This window comes from Ceratotherium simum, chromosome 14 (genome assembly GCF_057802395.1).
Source record: "Ceratotherium simum simum isolate JZ-2026a chromosome 14, ASM5780239v1, whole genome shotgun sequence".
Taxonomy (NCBI): Eukaryota; Metazoa; Chordata; class Mammalia; order Perissodactyla; family Rhinocerotidae; genus Ceratotherium; species Ceratotherium simum.
In genome coordinates, this window is record NC_141913.1 from 15,658,553 (window position 1) to 15,676,422 (window position 17,870).

Below are 17,870 nucleotides of genomic sequence, written 5' to 3' on the forward strand. Positions count from 1 at the left end.
GATTTGAATTACTTGTTGTTTTAAAAGGAATGATATAGTAAACATTTGAATTAAATGTAAAGTTTTAGTTAAAACGAGTAACTTTTTTCTGCCTCTGTTCTTCTGGAATAGCAAATAATTTTAGTGTAACTTTATTTGAGTAGATATTGTTTTCTTTTTGTGCACTATAATCCTGTTTACTAAAAAATCATAATAGTATTTATCTTTTAAGATACCACTTTCATGGGAAATATCAGTGATTGCTGTTTTGAGTTTAATTTTTTCTTAGGTGGGCTTTTCAAAAGCACAGAGTTCCTTTTAGGCAGGGCTTGACTATAAGTGTGTAGGTAAAGAATAGATCTGTTATGTATTGTAGAATATATTCTCTGTGAAAACCACATGTAATTATTTAAATTTTAAATTGTTAAAATTTTAAAATACAGCTATAAAGTGAACATATCAATACATGATTATGTAGTTCTTAAGATGTTTGCCAACTGAAGAGAAAATTTTATAATTATATAATAAAAGGAGTCATAGTTTAAGAAACTGTCTTTATAATGCCACCATAAATATTTTTCAGAGTCCTACAGATGAACAATTCAAGAAATATACTTGTAGAGTGATGTTTTAAGGCGAGCTAACAATAAAGGTGGGAAATCATTTTAAGCATTTTGTATTCTCCAGAGACTATGCAAGTATTAATCCTGTTTCCAGGAGTGTCTTCTTTATTTTTTCTTTATTTAGACCAATTAATTATTTGTTAACTTCATTCAATAAATAGTTATATTTTACCTAATATATGCCAGGCACTATTCAATGAATTTCTTCACTCAGTAAAACAGCTTTACAGTATGAAATTAAACAGTTTCATCTATCACATAGCCACCTTTAATGAATTCAACATACGGATATCACTTTCTGTGCCTTCTTTTAGTTATTCTTTTGCTCATTTATCTGTCAGGCCACTAATTCACTCATTCATTCATTCACTCATTCGTTGATTCATTCACTGATTCAGCAAGTGCTCATATAGGGCGTTCTAGATGGCAGGTTGTGTGCTAGGCACCATCGCGGTGGGAAAAGCAGTAACAGTATTTGAGAAGTGTTCTGAAGGGCAAAGGCCAAGGGGCAGTGTGAGCCCAGAGGAGGGCTCCAACCTGACTGGGAGAGAGCCCAGGAAGGGTGGTCTGGAACCAGCACCTTTTGGACCAAGGCCTGGAGGATGAGCAGGGGCTAGTGAGGAATGAGGTGGAAGGTCAGTGACCCAGGACCCTTTGTGCCAAAGTCCAAAGCAAGAGAGCATGATATTCCCTTCTCATTGTTTTTATCTTGATTTGGAAATTTTACAGGATAAAATAATAATGGAAAAGGAAATAAAATGGAAAAACTTTATATTTTCCCTGTTCTTGTCTCAAGACAAACTTAATTTTTATTTAGATATTTTGTTTCTTAAATGTCAACTTACTAAATAGTTGGTCATATTAATTAAACCAGTTAATTTTTTTTTTTTTTTGCTGAGGAAGATTAGCCCTGAGCTAACATCTGTTGCCAGTCTTCTTCGTTTTTTTTGCTTGAGGAAGATTAGCCCTGAGCTAACATCTATGCCAGTCTTCTTCTACTTTATATGTGGGTCACCGCCACAGCGTGGCTGATGAGCGGTCTAGGTCCACACCTGGGATCCGAACCTGTGAACATAGGCCACCAAAGCGGAATGTGCCAAACTTAACCACTATGCCATTGGGGCCAGCCCCTAGACCAGTTAGTTTTCACTCAAGAAATCATTTGGACGTTAAAAGATGAGGACTCAGGGCCAAACTGTCTTCCCTGGCTTTCACTTCACTGTCTCAGTCTCTCATCTCCTTCCTCACAGGCCTGGCTGGCCGGGTGCCAGGCCACCGTTTGGGACTCTGTGAGGGGTAGCACCCAGGGTGCTGGCTCTCCAGCCTCCCACTCCAGGCCTAGCACTCCGTGTCCTCTGTCCAGTTCACCATTTCTCTTTCATAGTTGTTCCCCAAATCTCCCTCCACCCCAAGGCATACCCCTGAATCTGCTAGCTTTTGCTTTGCAGGATACCAGGGACAAACCTAACAAATGAAATTCTGTTTTTGCCATGCAGTCGTAGAACAAGTCTGTGGTTCTGGTGGCTTTGAGGGGCATCTTGCCAAATGCAGGGAATGCTTTCTTAATGTCTAAACATTCTAGAAATTCATCGATCAGAACAATTGTCCATGGGAAGTAGAATCAAGGGCCTAGTTATTTTTCAGAGTGCTGCACAGAGTGGCTCATTGATGATCTATCTGTAGATAATTACTGCTTAACTCTGTAGGAACAGACTATCGAGGCTCTCGCTTATTCTGTCTGTCTGTGGGGAGGAGACGCAGAGTCTCAACCTGCCCCCTAGGAGTCCTCCCATGACCTGCCACCAGCTGATGGCTTCACTGCTTCCAGTGAGAGTCTTCTGTGGCTTCATGGCACCAGACGTGAACTACAAGGTTGTTTCCTGATAAGAGGCAAGGCCACATCACAAGCAGTTAACATAACAAAGGTAAACAAAGACGAGTGGCTGCAAGTGTGAACATCATTGCACACACAGGAGCCGCTGCTCCCTGGGGACTGGTGTCCCTCCTGGCCTGGGGTGCCCCTGACACATGGTGGGGTGCCCCTGGGGCCAGCTGGTGGTATGCTAAAGACTCCCAAATCCCCAAGAAGGGTGGGGGCTTGATAAAAACAATTCTGAACAGGGGCTGGCCCCGTGGCTTAGCGGTTAAGTGCACGCAAGCCGCTACTGGCGGCGTGGGTTTGGATCCCGGGCGCGCACCGACGCACCGCTTGTCCAGCCACGCTGAGGCCGCGTCCCACATACAGCAACTAGAAGGGTGTGCGCCTATGACAAACAACTATCTACTGGGGCTTTGGGGAGAAAAAGGGAAGAAAAGGAGGAGGATTAGCAATAGACGTTAGCTCAGGGCCGGTCTTCCTCAGCAAAAAGAGGAGGATTAGCATGGCTGTTAGCTCAGGGCTGATCTCCCTCACAAAAAAACAAAAACAAGTCTGAACAGAAGGCTGGACCTATGCCAAACACTCTTAATCAAACAGTCATAAACTATGATAAACCTTGCTATCAATGTTTTTAGAGACATGCTGTCCTTTAGATAAGAAGTTCCCCAAGGATAACACTTTGAATTGTATCTGAAAAGTAAGAATAGAGCCTTTCAGTGAAATCCCCCACTGCTATCTTCTGACAAAGACAACAAGCACATTTATTTTTCTTACTGAAAGCACTTTTTATGGGCTCAGGTTAATGGCGATCTTATATCTGGTAATTTTTTTTGAACCTGTGGAGGAAGGTCTATCAGATGAAATGTCGTGAAGTGTGGTTTTTGTAGGAGATGGTTGGTATATTAAACAGATATATGTTGGGGGCCTGTTATATGCCAAGTTCTATCCTGTGTGGTCAGGACAGAGGCACATGGCAGAGATGGGGTTCCCACTCTCAGGGAGCTTCCAGCTATTCAAGAAAACAAATAAATAATGAGGTAAATATCAAATAGTAGTGAGTGCTCTGTAGAGAATTAAAATATATAGATGTGATAGAGAGTGATTGGAGGCTTAATAATGTATCCTCTTAAAAAAGAACACTAGAGTGGCCGGCCTGGTGGCTTGGTGGTTAAGTTTGCACTCTCTTCTTCGGCAGCCCGGGGTTTGTGGGTTTGGATCCTGGGCGTGGACCTATACCATTCATCAAGCCGTGCTGTGGCAGTGTCCCACGTACAAAAGTTAGAGGCAGATTGGCACAGATGTTAGCTAAGGGCCAATCTTCCTCACCAAAGGAAAAAAAAAAAAGAAAAGAACACTAGAGAAGAGAAATTCAAAGATGCCAAATAGCCTTTTTTAGAATTCGTGAAATACGATGTTAGAGGAAGCCTCATTCATCCACAAAAAATATGGTAACAAAGGATGACTTTGTGAGTAAAATTAACAACCATCTACCTACCTTCCCTCACTGTTTGTTATTATTGGAATGTTTCTTTCTAGCAGCCAAACTGGACTGTGTAGGCTTTATGAGGAGCAGGAGTGTTCTTGGTCATCTTTGTATCTCTATTGCATAGCACAGTGCCTGCTGTATACTTGGTGTTCAACAAATATATTTTGAATGGATGAATGAAACAAAACTAGATTTATTAGAATTTTTCTTATAGCTCCATGTATAGAAGAGGTCAGTCTTCATTTACTTTTAAACTGCAGAACATTGTCTGGTTATGACTAGGGTATTTGATTTTAAAATTAAGTGTCCTGTTTTTTTTAAACATATTTTTAAAAAAATAAAATTATAGTTTCCTCTTATAACTTTGATGGAGACAAGGAGCAACCTGGAAGACCATCATTATTTCTTTGACTTTGATAGCAAGTTGTATTGCTTTTTACGAGCCTGATTTCTTAATCACTCTCCTAATCGTTTGATTTGGATGGGGTTGACATTTTAATCCTTCCCTGAGGAGGATCGGAATCGACTGTGCACTATGGGAAACCACTTTAGAACTGGAAATTGATCATGCACAATTAGAAGATGTGGAGCAGGGGCTACAGGGTCCTGGGTACCTAACTCTCAGACCTGTGGGGAGGGTGGTACTTAGTGAATGGGATACATCCACTGGTATTCCTATGGAAGTGATTTAACTTTCTAGAAAAACCACAGATAATGCATTTTGTATTATAATCTGATGCGTAACAAGCTTCAAAAGGGAACATTCTACTGATGCTCTCTAATCATGTATGAGACCTCTAGGGATGCTCTATGTAACACACAAAGGAAACATTTGTAGTACTTTTTAACTAAGATGCTTTCAGAATAGATTTTTCCTTTTGAAAAATATTCTTAATAACCATTATAAATCATGTCAAGAAAAACCTTTTAAACAAACCTTTTCACAATTTTCCTCGGCCACCATCTGAGGGAACAGGGCACTTTTCTTCCTAGACTTTTGGTTTAGAGTTTTTCCTTCATCACTTCTGAGGCGACTTGTCCTTATCTGCATGTGGGAGATGCTGTCTTTAACAAATGTTTGTTGAATGAACGCTGCAAGAACAGGGTGCTGAAAACGTCACTGTTCTTCCTTGCTTTCACCGGTATGAGTAGAGATAAATCTTTCAGTCTCTTTAGTCGGTGAGTGGTAAAAACTTTTATGCTCTTTGTCACTGGCAGGCCAGACATTCCTTTCTCTGTTATTGCTGCAACATCCTAAAATTAAGGATGGGGCCAGCCCGGTGGCATAGTGGTTAAGTTCACGTGCTCTGCTTCGGCAGCCAAGCGTTCACAGGTTTGGATCCCGGGCACGGACCTATGCACTGCTCATCAAGCCGTGCTGTGGCAGTGTCCCACATACAAAATAGAGGAAGATTGGCACAGATGTTAGCTCAGCACCAATCTCCCTCAAGCAAAAAGAGGAAGATTGGCAACAGATGTTAGCTCAGGGCCACTCTTCCTTACCAAAAAAAAAACCAAACAAACACTGAGACCTCCAAGTAGCTCACCATAATAGCTTCCCATTTCTGAGTGGTATTAAAAAGTAAGTTCAATAAATTTGGAAAACATAGTTCCTTGGAGAAGAATCAAATTAATCTTATCTATTGATTGTTAACACAGTGTACTCAAAGTTAGAGAACTTGAAATGCAGGACTGTAAAAATTGAGCCCTTCGCCCAGGAACCACGAGTACAAGTTTGGGAGGTCTGCAACCAGGCGGTCGGTGTCCCATGAAGATTAGACGTCTCAAGGCTTTATCTCTTAAGTACTGACTGTGACATATTTTAGTTTTTAACTCAGCTTTCATTAACCTCCTTATTATAAAGCCTTTCATTTATCATTTTTCTTGGCAGAGTGGGGAAGAGTCAGCTAGGTAGAGGGAAGATTTCACTATTAAGAATGAAAAAAAAATTTCAAATAAGATAATTAGTTCAAATAGCAAGAAAATGTGTGGTTCTGTTTGATGTCCACTGGCCTTCTTTCTTCTTTTTTTTTATTTTGAAGAGAGTGCATTTAAAATCTTATTTACACTACTTACATAGATAACATAAAAAGCAATCCTCAAATCATTTGCATTTGTTTTTGGAAAACAATCAGGGACTGTTTGGGGGAATAACCTCATAAAAGTGTCTCTCTCTTTACTTCTTCGAGGGCCATTTCAATATGAGCCTGTGCTAACAGTACCCTGGGCCACAGCTGGGCACAGCTCGGCCTCAGCTTGCCACCGAGTGAATAACTCACTCCCGTGTGAGCGGGCTTTGGCTGTTTCACTATTGAATCTCCCCGTTATTCTCTTTGGTTGACTACATGATATATTCTGTTGAGAAATTGCATCAGGGCAACAACTGAATCACAGGGAGTATTTGGAAGGAGTAAATTAACTTAAATGATGCATTTTTCTCTCTAAAGGTTGTTTAAATGTAGGGAGGATATCTATGGTGACATTACTGAAACAGAGGTGATGATTAGTGTAGTTTTAGTCGTGACCATTTATCCCCCAACGTGCACACATTTGTCATTGAAAAAATCTCCTTTAATCTTATTGCCCCTCACAACAAATATTCATTTTTTATTGTTCATAGGTGTTGGAACATAGGGTGCAGAGAACTTTTGTTTTTACGTTAAATCTTATCAGGCATTTACCTAGGTCATAATATTGCATCTGGTTTTTTAATGAGGCAGCTATTCTATTGTAGACTGTTTTTTTTTTCCATTTTCAAAAAATTTTTAATTGTGGTAAAATACACATAACATAAAATTTACCATCTTAACCATTTTTAAGAGTACCTTCAGTAGTGTTAAGTACGCTCACATTGTTGTGCATCCCGTCTCCAGAACTCTTTTCGTCTTGCAAAACTGAAACTCTGCACCCATTGAACAACTCCTCATTGCCTGCTCCCCCCAGCTCCTGGCAACCACCATTCTACTTCTGTCTCTCTAAATTGGGTACTCTAGGTACATCATATCATCATATAAGTAGAATCATACAGTATTTTTCTTTTTATGACTGACTTATTTCAATTAGCAAAATGACCTCAAGGTTCATCCATGTTGCAATGTGTCAGAATTTCCTTCCTTTTTAAGACTGAATAATATTCCATTGGATGTATATACCACATTTTCTTTGTCCATTTGTCCATCAATGGACACTGGGGTTGCTTCCACCTTTTGGTTATTGTGAATAATGTTGCTAGAATGTGGGTGTACACACAACTGTTTGAGTTCCTGATTTCAGTTCTTATGGGTATATACCCATATGTGGAATTGCTGTATCATATGGTAATTTATATTTCTAAATTTTTGAGGAACTGCCATACTGTTTTCCCTAGGGTTGTTTGGGTTTTTTTGTTGTTCAGTTATAGGAGTTCTTTCTATAGTCTGGATATTAACTCCTCATCAGATACAGTCATGCACCATGGTGTCTGCACCATTTTACATTCCTACCAACGGTGCACCAGGGTTCTATTTTCTCCACATCCTTGCCAACACTTGTTATTTATTTATTTATTTTTTGATGAGAAAGATCAGCTCTGAGCTAACATCTGTCGCCAATCCTCCTCTTTTTGCTGAGGAAAATTGGTCCTAGACTAACATCCGTGCCCATCTTCCTCTACTTTATATGGGACGCCTCCACAGCATGGCTTGACAAGCGGTGCGTTGGTGAGCGCCTGGGATCCGAACCGGTGAACCCCAGACTGCCAAAGCGGAGAGCGCTCACTTAACTGCTATGCCACCTGGCCAGCCCCAACACTTGTTATTTTGATAGTAGCCATCCTAATGGGTATGAGATGGTATCTCCTTGTGGTTTTGATTTGCATTTCCCTAATGATTAGTGATGTTGAGCATATTTTCATGTACTTGTTGGCGATTTGTATATCTTCTTTGGAAAAATGTCTGAGTCCATTTGCCACTGTGTTTGGGGGATAAAATTACATTTGAAGACACATATTCAGTTGGGATTGTCTTGTAGTAATTATGCCCATTTATTTAATGAAAAAATATTCCTTTGAGAATCAGATGTATACATTCCCTTTCAGTGTATTTCAGGAAACAAAATCTTCATTCGTCCATTTTTTAATATCCTGGAGAAACTTTGTTTTTTAAATTTCCATGGCAATGTTCATAAATTTAGGAATAGACACTCAATTGCTTCTTTGTATTCTCAAGTTTTCCCACCTTTGGGAGACTCATTATACAGAGAGAAAAATTTAGAGCCATTTTATTACTGATGGTTCATTTTCTTTTTTTTCTTTTCTTTTTTTTTTTTGTGAGGAAGATAGCCCTGAGCTAACATCCGTGCTAATCCTCCTCTTTTTGCTGGGGAAGACCAGCTCTGAGCTAACATCTATTGCCAATCCTCCTCCTTTTTTTTCCCCCAAAGCCCCAGTAGATAGTTGTATGTCATAGTTGCACATCCTTCTAGTTGCTGTATGTGGGACGCGGCCTCAGCATGGCCAGAGAAGCAGCGCGTCGGTGCACGCCCAGGATCCGAACCTGGGCCACCAGTAGCGGAGCGCGCGCACTTAACTGCTAAGCCATGGGGCCGACCCTGATGGTTCATTTTCAAAAAGCAAACTATGACGGTGACCATTAGAAGCCTTCCCATCAAAGGATTCCAAAAGATATCTTCTTTTGGGGAGGATTTTTATTTATATGTTTGTTTTTTAACTTTATATTTTGAAAAATATGCTACATCTCCCACAGTACATAAAATAATTTAATCAATTCCTGTGTTCCAATCAGCTGGCTTCAATAATTATTAAGTCGTGGCCAATCTCGTTTTATTTGTAATTCTGCTCACTTTTAATCCTCTTACCTCAAATTATTTTTGAAACAAATCTGTCATCATATCATTTCATCTATAAATACTTTCATGTACACCTCTAAAAAATAGAGAATCCTTAAAATGTAGCCATAATACCATTACCATACCTATAAAAGTTATTACTAATTCACTGATATAATCAAATGCCCATCATTGATCAGTTATGATTTATTTTTTCTCTTTTTCATAAGGAAAAACTTACAGTAAAGAATGTATACGTATGTAAACATCACAGTGTAGTTACTTACATCCAGATAAAGTTATAGAATATTTCCAGCATTCTAATATCCTCCTTTGGGCTCCTTCCCAGTCAGTATCCCCACAAAGATACCACTGTTCTGACCTCTGTCGTCGTTAGATGTCAGAATAGTGGTTTTGAACTTCCTATAAATGGAACCATTCAGTATAGACTCTTTTGTATCTGGCTTCTTTCACTCAACATTATGTCTATGAGATTAATTCATGTTATTGCATTTAGCAATAGTTTGTTCTTTTTCGTAGCTGTGAGCTATTCCTTTGAATGAATATACCGCAATTATTTGGTCAATTCTACTGTTGATGGACATTTGAATTGTTTTCAGTGTGAGGCTACTATGAATAACACTACTATTAACATACTATACATGTCTTTTGGGGGCATAATAATTCAATTCTATTGTGTATATATATACCCAGGAGTGAAGTTACTGGATCATAGAGCAGGCATATGTTTAGTTTTAGGATATTGCTAAGCAATATATGAGAGTTCCAGTTGCTTCCCGTCCTCACTAACACTTGGTATTGTCAGTCCTTATAAGTATGGCCAATGTGATGAGAGTATAGTGGTATCTCATTGTGGGTTTAATTTTTATTTCCCTGATAATGAATGCTTTTCAGCACTTTTTGATATGCCTATTGACTTCTGGATATTCTCTTTTGTGCAGTGCCTATTCAAGACTTTTGCCCATTTTTTACTGGGTTGTCAGTTTTTTTTCAAACTGATTCACGTGAGTTCTTTATATATTCTGAAGATGAGCTCTTTGTTGGATATGTGTATTGCAAATATCTCCTCCTAGTCTGTGATTTGCCTTTTTCAATCTCTTATGAGTGAACAGAAATTCTTAATTTTAACTGTTTTGATATCAGGTAATGTAGATCTCCAGCTTTGTTATTCTTCTTTAAATTTGATTTGGCCATTCTAAGTATTTTGCTTTTCCATGTAAATTTTAGCATCAACTTTTCAAAACACACACGCACACGTACACACACACACGCACGCACCAGGGATTTTGCTTGGGATTGCATTGAAGCTATAGTTCAGTTTAAGAGAAATTAAAATTTTAGCAATATTGAGCCTTCCAATCCATGAGAATTGTATATCTCTGTATTTAGGTTAGTGGTTCGCAACCAGGGTCAATTTTGCCCCCAGAGGACCTTTGGCAATGAATGGAGACATTTTGGTTTTCACATCTTTGGGGGAGTGACTGTGTGCTTCTGGCATCTTCTAGATGGGGGACAGGGATGCTGCTCAGTGTCCTACAACGCATAGGACAGCCCCCACAACAAAGACTTATTCAGCCCAAAGTGTGAAGAATGCCACTATTGAGAAACCCTGATTTAGGTCTTTAATTTTTCTTAGTAATGTTTCGAGTTTTCAGTGTAGGGATATTGCACATTTTTTTAGATTTATCTTTAGATAATGAATATTTTGGTGCTATCATGAATGATAATTTTTAAGTTTCGTTTTCTAATTGTTGCTGTTGTGTGTGTACGTGTGTGTTTATGTATTTGTGTGTGTATATGTGTATGTATATATATTTGTTGTTGTTTTATATGTCTCTCATATGTGTCTGTTGTTTTGTATACCTTTTATTTTAGAGATTCCCTTTCAGTCTCTTTTTTCCCCATACACTTTTATATTGTTGTTGAAGAAACTAGCATTTTTGCCCTGTAGAATTCCCCACAGCTTGGATTTTGCTGATTGTATCAGCATGGTATTTAATATGTTCCTGTCTCTATGGTCACCGCCCATATCCATTAATTCATTAGATCGGCAAAATGAGATGCTCTGATTCTATCATTTGCTTTTCGTTTATTAGCCCAGGATATTTTTGTAAAGAAAACCCTCCTCTCCACTAATTACTCCGAGTTCATAGAGAAAAGGCAGAGTGAGTAAATGCTTTTTCTTTCCCCTTGTTATCAGTTTTCAAAATAATGAGTTGGTTCTCTAGGATTCTCCATAGGCAACCAGTGAAGTTGTTTTCTTTTTTTTTTTTAAATTAAAAAAGAGTTCATTATGAACTCATGGTTTAAACTTACTTGGTGTTTCAATCCATTGCTGTTTTTTAGCCTCATTGGTGATCAAATTTTTCCATGTTTGGCAAGTGGGAACCTCTTTAAGACCCTAATGTATTTTTTATAACTTTGCTTTCTACTATAGCAAGATATTCCAGGCTCTTGAACATTTCTTTACTCTGACCTGGAATCACCCATTTCTTCAAGGAGCCATGGTCTCTTACTTAATGTATTTAGGGAAGGTGCTAGGCATGCTCAATGCTACTGGGTGGTCATTGTTTCTGGGCTTTTTCTAGACAGAGCTAGAAAAGATGTATTTTTATTATAAAAAATCCAATGAGTTTGCATTGATTTTCCTGTTTGTATTCTGGACTCTAAGATTTTTGACTAACTTTATCTTTTTTCCTAAGCACAAAATCCTGGATCTCAACAAACACCAACATACCTGTGCACTGCTTTATCACAGACTGCATACCCAGCAGCCTTAGAATAACAATTACAACTTGACTAGTAGGAATATGATTACTGAAAACAAATTAAATGTTTCTTTTGCCGTCTTTTGGTGGCAAAAGATGGCAAAGGTATTTCATAATAGAGATGTGCTGTCAGATTACTGAGTTTTAAAGTCACTCTGTGACTTTTAAACGTTCTATGTTGTGTGGTTATGTTACCAACTGGCTTTGCGTTTAAGTACATGTAATTCATTTTAGTTTTTATTTTTAGACATTACATTATTAAAATTTAATTTGGTATTATTATGATGTAGAACATTTACATGGTTCCAAAGTCAAATCTACACAACAAAGTACATACAAAGAAGCTTCGTTCCAATCTTTGTTTCTTTGTCCCTGTTCCCTCTCTCACTTTGTAGGTATCCAGTTTTTACACAACTCGGTGGGTTATCCTACCATCGTTTCTTTCAATATCAGCGAATATGTATATATCCTCCCTTCTTTTAATTGAGGTTTTCACTGTGTGGTCTGTTTCACTTGCCACCACTTTCTTCCTTGTGTTTCTGGTATTTAGAAAGGTTTGTATTTTGGTTCTGATGCTTGTCTTTATACTCAACCTTTACATAATACCCTCACTCCCCTTGTGTTTTGATCACTCTTTATTGGTTCCTAAGATAAGCATATTGAAGTGAGCTAGGAGCTTCTTCCTTCTCCCTTAGCATCAGTTTTGAACTAATGATCCTTTTACTCTTTGAGAACGTTTCCAAATCTCCAAAATGAATAAGTTTTATGTAGAAACACGTGTTGGCCAAAATTGATTAAGATGAGTTAAATTAATGTAGGGTCACTTGAAGTACGTTGAGTTAAAAAATCGAGTGAACTAAACAAGTGAAGCTTGAGGGATTAAGTTCTTATAACACTGGGTAGTGTGCAGCATGTAAGAGGATACCTGCATATGGACCAGTTCATTATGGAGTGTCTAATGTACCCAGTGCTGTGGGGTTTACAGAGACAGTACCTCAAGGAGAGAAAAATGTTTCCATTTGGCTGGCTTTTCACTTCAGTGATAAGATGGTATGTGAACTACTAAGGGCTAGGCTAGGGTACCGTGAATAATTAATAGGCATGGCTCTCAGAAACCTAATTTTAGTCAAGAACAAGGAGCAAATGTAGCAACACTAGGCCCTAATTTAAGCTTCTTTTATTTCTCAAATGGCAAAGTGGTTATCATGTAAGGGGAAAATAGGGGAAAGCCATCCTAATCAGCGCTTAATGGAAATGTGTCTCCTGAAAGGCAGAGTTCTGTGTCATTCATTCCTTCACTGATGCATACTTGTTGAATGCATGCTGTGTGTAAGGCATGATGATGAGGGATATGAGGCTGAAAATAACATTTTAGAGGGGACACCGACATGCAAACCAAGTAATAATAATAGAGTGGGAGCCTATACTGGTATTCTAGGTAGTATTCTAGGTAGAGCTGTGGAATGGGAGACCTAACATCTGCTCTGGTGCAGTGTGCTGTGAGATGTGCTGTTTGAGCCAGGTTTATGGGTGTGAGAGCTGGTGGGGGGTTCTTCACAGTGAGTTGACATTCCTAATTTTTTTCTTGTAGATTTAAGTATCTTATTAAGTAGGGGTAAACAAGCTATTATTCACTCTAGAATTTGAGTAGGTACTGAGTAGATGGGAAAAAAATTGTAGCAGAAGATTAACATTCCAAATAAATTGAGTTTTTGATCCTCCCTCCTCCGCCTGCCCCCCCACACACATAGACACACACATATCACTCCCAGAGGAAAATGGATGTGCATACCATTTGACTCAGCAATGCTACATCTAGCAATTTATCCCAAGAACATATTTGGACTTGCCTGCAAAGACGTATGTACAAAGATGTTCATGTGAGCATTGGGTATGTGTGTGCATATACATGTACATAGATCCAGATAAATGTGCGTGTTCTCCCTACCCATACCCGCTCCCCACCCCCGCAACACACACACACTCACTTTGGACACAAACTGAATTTCCAGTAGGGGATTGACTGCATTGTTCTTGCCTTGTTTATAATGATCATGTATTATTTACATAATAAAAAGTCAGTAAAATTATTTTTCTTTAGGAAGGCAATCGTAACTTGCTTGCTCTCTTAGTGTGATTTACAGAGATTTGGATTTTGTACTGGTTGTGAATTTGAAGCAGCAAGTTTATATTCTTATATTTTTTGAATTGCTATTAGTTTGATTTGGTTTCATACTTGGCTTACACGTAAAATTGGATAATGACTGTGTATTACGGTGGGGAATGACTGACCCTAGGGAGGTGTTCTTAAAGTTCTTTGGATGGGATAAGTGAGTTTTTGAGATCTGGCTCAGTGGTAAAATCCTTTGATCTACTCTAAAAAATGATACATATTTTATGTGTATAAAGTTTTGAACACATCTTGCATTTTAAAAATGAATATTAATAATCTTCCTTTGGCCATGCATTTGTAGATGTCAGATTGGTTTACTGAGACCGTCTCTGTTATAATTGGACATTCTTGTTCACCTTGCTTTGAAGGACCAGGGGCAGATTCTATCCTGGCAGACAGACCTGTGAACCTCCTTGCCTCTTTAAATTTTTTTTTTAGGGTGATTTAATCGGCTTGAAGACCTTAACTTCTATCCATTTATTAGGAATATATCTTGATCCTGATATAAGGGATATCAAATGTTTTTAAAGTGACAGTTTACAATAAAAATAACTTTGTTTTGTTTCCTTAACAGAAATCATAGCCCATTAATGAGTTTTGGAGCCAGCTTTGTCAGTTTTTTGGTAAGTTGATGTGGGGAGAGGTATTGGCATGAAGGAAACAAATGTATAAAGTATATGATTTAGTGGCTACTGGCTGTATAGATACAGATCTTTTAGAGTTTAAAACTGGAATTAAGTTTTTGCCTGTTAACCAACACCTATGATATATCTAGATTCTCTTCCCTAATTTTAAAAACAAAATGCTTATACCTTACTTCTAGAGTATTAAGTTTTTCCCAACCAAAATCCTTTTTAAAATAAAAATGTAATTGAAAGTCTTGTCCAAAAATTAAAACTGCATTAGAGTTAAAAAAAACAAAAAAGGTCAGACTTTGGATGATAAAGGTTTGCTCTAAAATTATTGAGTAAGTATAAACTGGAAGACAAGTTAAATTAGCAAAGCTAAAATTTGTCGGTTACTATTACATTTTCAAATATTAATATTTAGGAATTGAGGGAATAGGTTGTAGTTGATTTTTAAAGTAAATTGGGCAATGTAGAAAATCGGATGCTTTTATTTTTCAGAAACACTTATCACATAAACTACTTTCAAACATGTAGTTTTTTTAAAAACCATCATAGAATTGTATCACAGCAAAAAAAAAAAAAAAAAAAATATCATGAGTAGAGACTGAGAGAAGTTAAATGGAGAAAGCATTTAGATTCCAGATTTAGAAAGATGTCAGCAAATGGGCATGTCGGCATGTCGTGCGCAGCCTGGCAGCACCCAACCACAGGCAGCACGCCTGCTTCTGGTGACATGGATTTTCGTTCAAGCTGTTTATTTCCTCTTATTGCCAGACAATACAACAAAATTTTTAAGACCTACTGTTTGCAAGAAAACAGTTCTCAGTCTTAAGGAAAGTGGTGCTGGGTAGGGATCCTAGCATGAGTTCCCACGTAACTACAAAGGCTCTGAGGGAGGCACAAGCAAAGGCTTGGCTGGGTGGAGGAGAGGGTGGGAAAGAGGCCCTGGCAGGGTTGGAATTTGATTGTGAAGAAGAGTGTGGAGGGGAGACTTGGGCACAGGTGGCTGTGGTCTGGTTTGGCTAGGACAGAGAGTAGGTTAGAGTCATACTGAGGAGACCTAGAATGCCACGGTGGTGCTGGCTGAATGTGATAAGGAATGGAAAGCTAGATACACTGAGTTCATTCGGTCCTTCCAAGAACCTGGTGTCTCTTTGTCCCTGTAGCCCATTCATCTCGGTAACCTCGGTTCTACTGGGTGAGAATAGCAGGTTTTTAGCAGAGAAGGGATTGCCCCTCCCTGGTCAAATGTGGCCTGAAAATATCTACCAGAATGAAGTGCTTGGAAACAAGCTGTCAGTGGAATCTTTCACTGCGGACAATATAAAAAGAGTTCCTTATTAAGTGGACTCATTGGAATTGCTGTCCCTGAAAAGACTGATGATTTTCGAAGAGCACCTCCTAGCTGTTGTTTCATTGGCGTTTTTGTGCACTACTTGATGGAGCCAGGGATCCGTGTGTGGGTAGAATGGACTTTTCAGTGAGACTCTGTTATAAAAACGAATTAAGTGGACCAATCAGAAATTATACAGGGTTTTTGTTACTGTGTTTAATAACAAAAAATATTGTAGAGCCGGAACTGCAGTAACATTTATGATCATGTAGTTTTTCATGCTGGTGTAATAGAGGTATATTCTGATTTCATACTGAGATTATAGTTTTTTTAAAGTGTGTGCTGTAACATTCTGGTTCTTTTACTTGCAACCTGGAGAGACAAGATAGTGAGTTCCTGGACGGACCTAATGAACTCACTATCCAGCTCTCCATTCCTTATCATGTTAAGCTAGCACTACCTTGATGTTCTAGGACTCCTCAGTCTGACTCTAATAATTTAAATGTTTTTTTCCCCTAGTTTGGAGTTTTGTTGTAATAAATTGGCCTAAATTTTCAAACATTTTCTGATTCATTTCTTCTTTCCTTATTTCTTTCTTGGAAGAATGCCATGATGACATTTGAGGAAGAAAAAATGCAATTGGCATGTGATGACTTGAAAACTACAGAAAAGCTATGCGAAAGTGAAGAGGCTGGAGTAATTGAAACAATCAAGAACAAAATTAAGAAGAACGTGAGTACTGTGTCTTTAGGTTATCAACTGTGTTGCCACTTATGTAGAACATGGCTCATTTTCTTGGTTTTTAGTATTTAGGATATGACTGAAAACACTAAATGTTTCTTAAGCCTTTTGATTATGTAAGAGGTATTTCTTAAAACAATAGAAGCTCCCTCCAGTCATTAGAGCCATTCACTGCATGCTCTTTTGGTGTCTTAAAATTATCTTCTTCCATAATGGGCCATGTGACAAGGGCTTTTGTAATGAGGCTTTCATATACGTGTATGTAATGCGAATATGTTGCATTTTGGCATAATTAGGGAAGTCAGCTGTTTACCTACTTTTACACAGGCCTCACCAGCGTTTGGTTACAAATAAAGTCACAGTTACATCATAATTCACTTTTCCTGATTTTGCTTTCACCTTTCAATGCAGAAGTTCTAGGCTTTGGAGAGGCATCCTCCTTCCCTGATATTTCTGGAGTGCCCAGGGGTCTCACATGTGTCACATATTTAGCTGACAAACCAGTCTGTTGGTTATAGTCATCAAAAGCCGCCATGTCTTTTCTCCTGCTCCTTCATGTCAAGCCAGCTTGCTTTACCTCTGCGTTTGCTTATGGTGTCCACCAAGAGGAAGCCACTGATGGGCCAAGAGTACTTGATGCTCCAGAAGGGCCCGAGTTTTCCATGATTCCTTTCTCTCCAAACCCTAAATCCAATCAATGACCGAGTCCTGTTGACTCTCTTTCTTAAATACCTCCTGAATTCATCTGCTTCTCTCCATCCTCACTGCCATTTCTCTGGGTCAGCCACCATCTCCAGTTGGCTAAGACAACCCTCACTGGCACTTCTCCCTCCGGTCTCACTGTTCTCTAATTCATTCTCCATGATACAGTCACTAAAATGCAAATAACATGTGCTGGCTTCATTTTCCATGTCCCCGCCCACTGTCATTGCCATTGCAATAAAGTCCAAACTCCTTACTGTGGCTAATGCCTAGAACATTCTCCTCCCCCTTGACCTGTTCCCTACTCATTCTTTAGTTCCTCCTAGACGTCATTTCCTCCAAGGACTCTTGCCTGAGCCCCCACGCCCTGTTGAGTATGGCTCCTGCTTGTTTCCATAGTTCCCTGCACTTTACCCTGCAGAGCACTTATTACATTACGTGGTCATAAGATCAGTATTCCCTCCTTAGACTGTAAGCTTGTTTACGTGTCTGTCCTCGGTATCTAGTACCATGCCTAGCACATATGTTAATAATTAATTATAATTATACAATATTAATATGATTAATACCTCTTTGCAATTTAAAAAGCATTTTCACATGCAATGTGCGGTGCTATCTCATTAGCCCTTCCAAGAACCCTGCACGGTAGACGTTATTACAAACAAAGAAACAGAAGCATCAATAAATTGAGATTTGCCGAAGCAAACAGAGT

At 38.7% G+C, this 17,870-nt stretch overlaps 1 protein-coding gene across 2 annotated transcripts in view; it reads left to right on the top strand.

The window, feature by feature from the left end:
- The window catches only part of TTC39C (tetratricopeptide repeat domain 39C), a 103,557-nt gene that overhangs the window by 29,054 nt on the left and 56,633 nt on the right, over positions 1-17,870 (top strand). For both annotated transcript variants that reach the window (XR_015554278.1, XM_004420999.3), the window contains exons 2-3: positions 14,328-14,376; positions 16,319-16,447. Coding sequence is in view for 1 of the 2 variants with exons in the window: in XM_004420999.3 (XP_004421056.1) it covers positions 14,328-14,376; positions 16,319-16,447 (178 nt within the window). In the remaining variant the exon portion in view is untranslated. The remainder of the gene's footprint in view (positions 1-14,327; positions 14,377-16,318; positions 16,448-17,870) is intronic.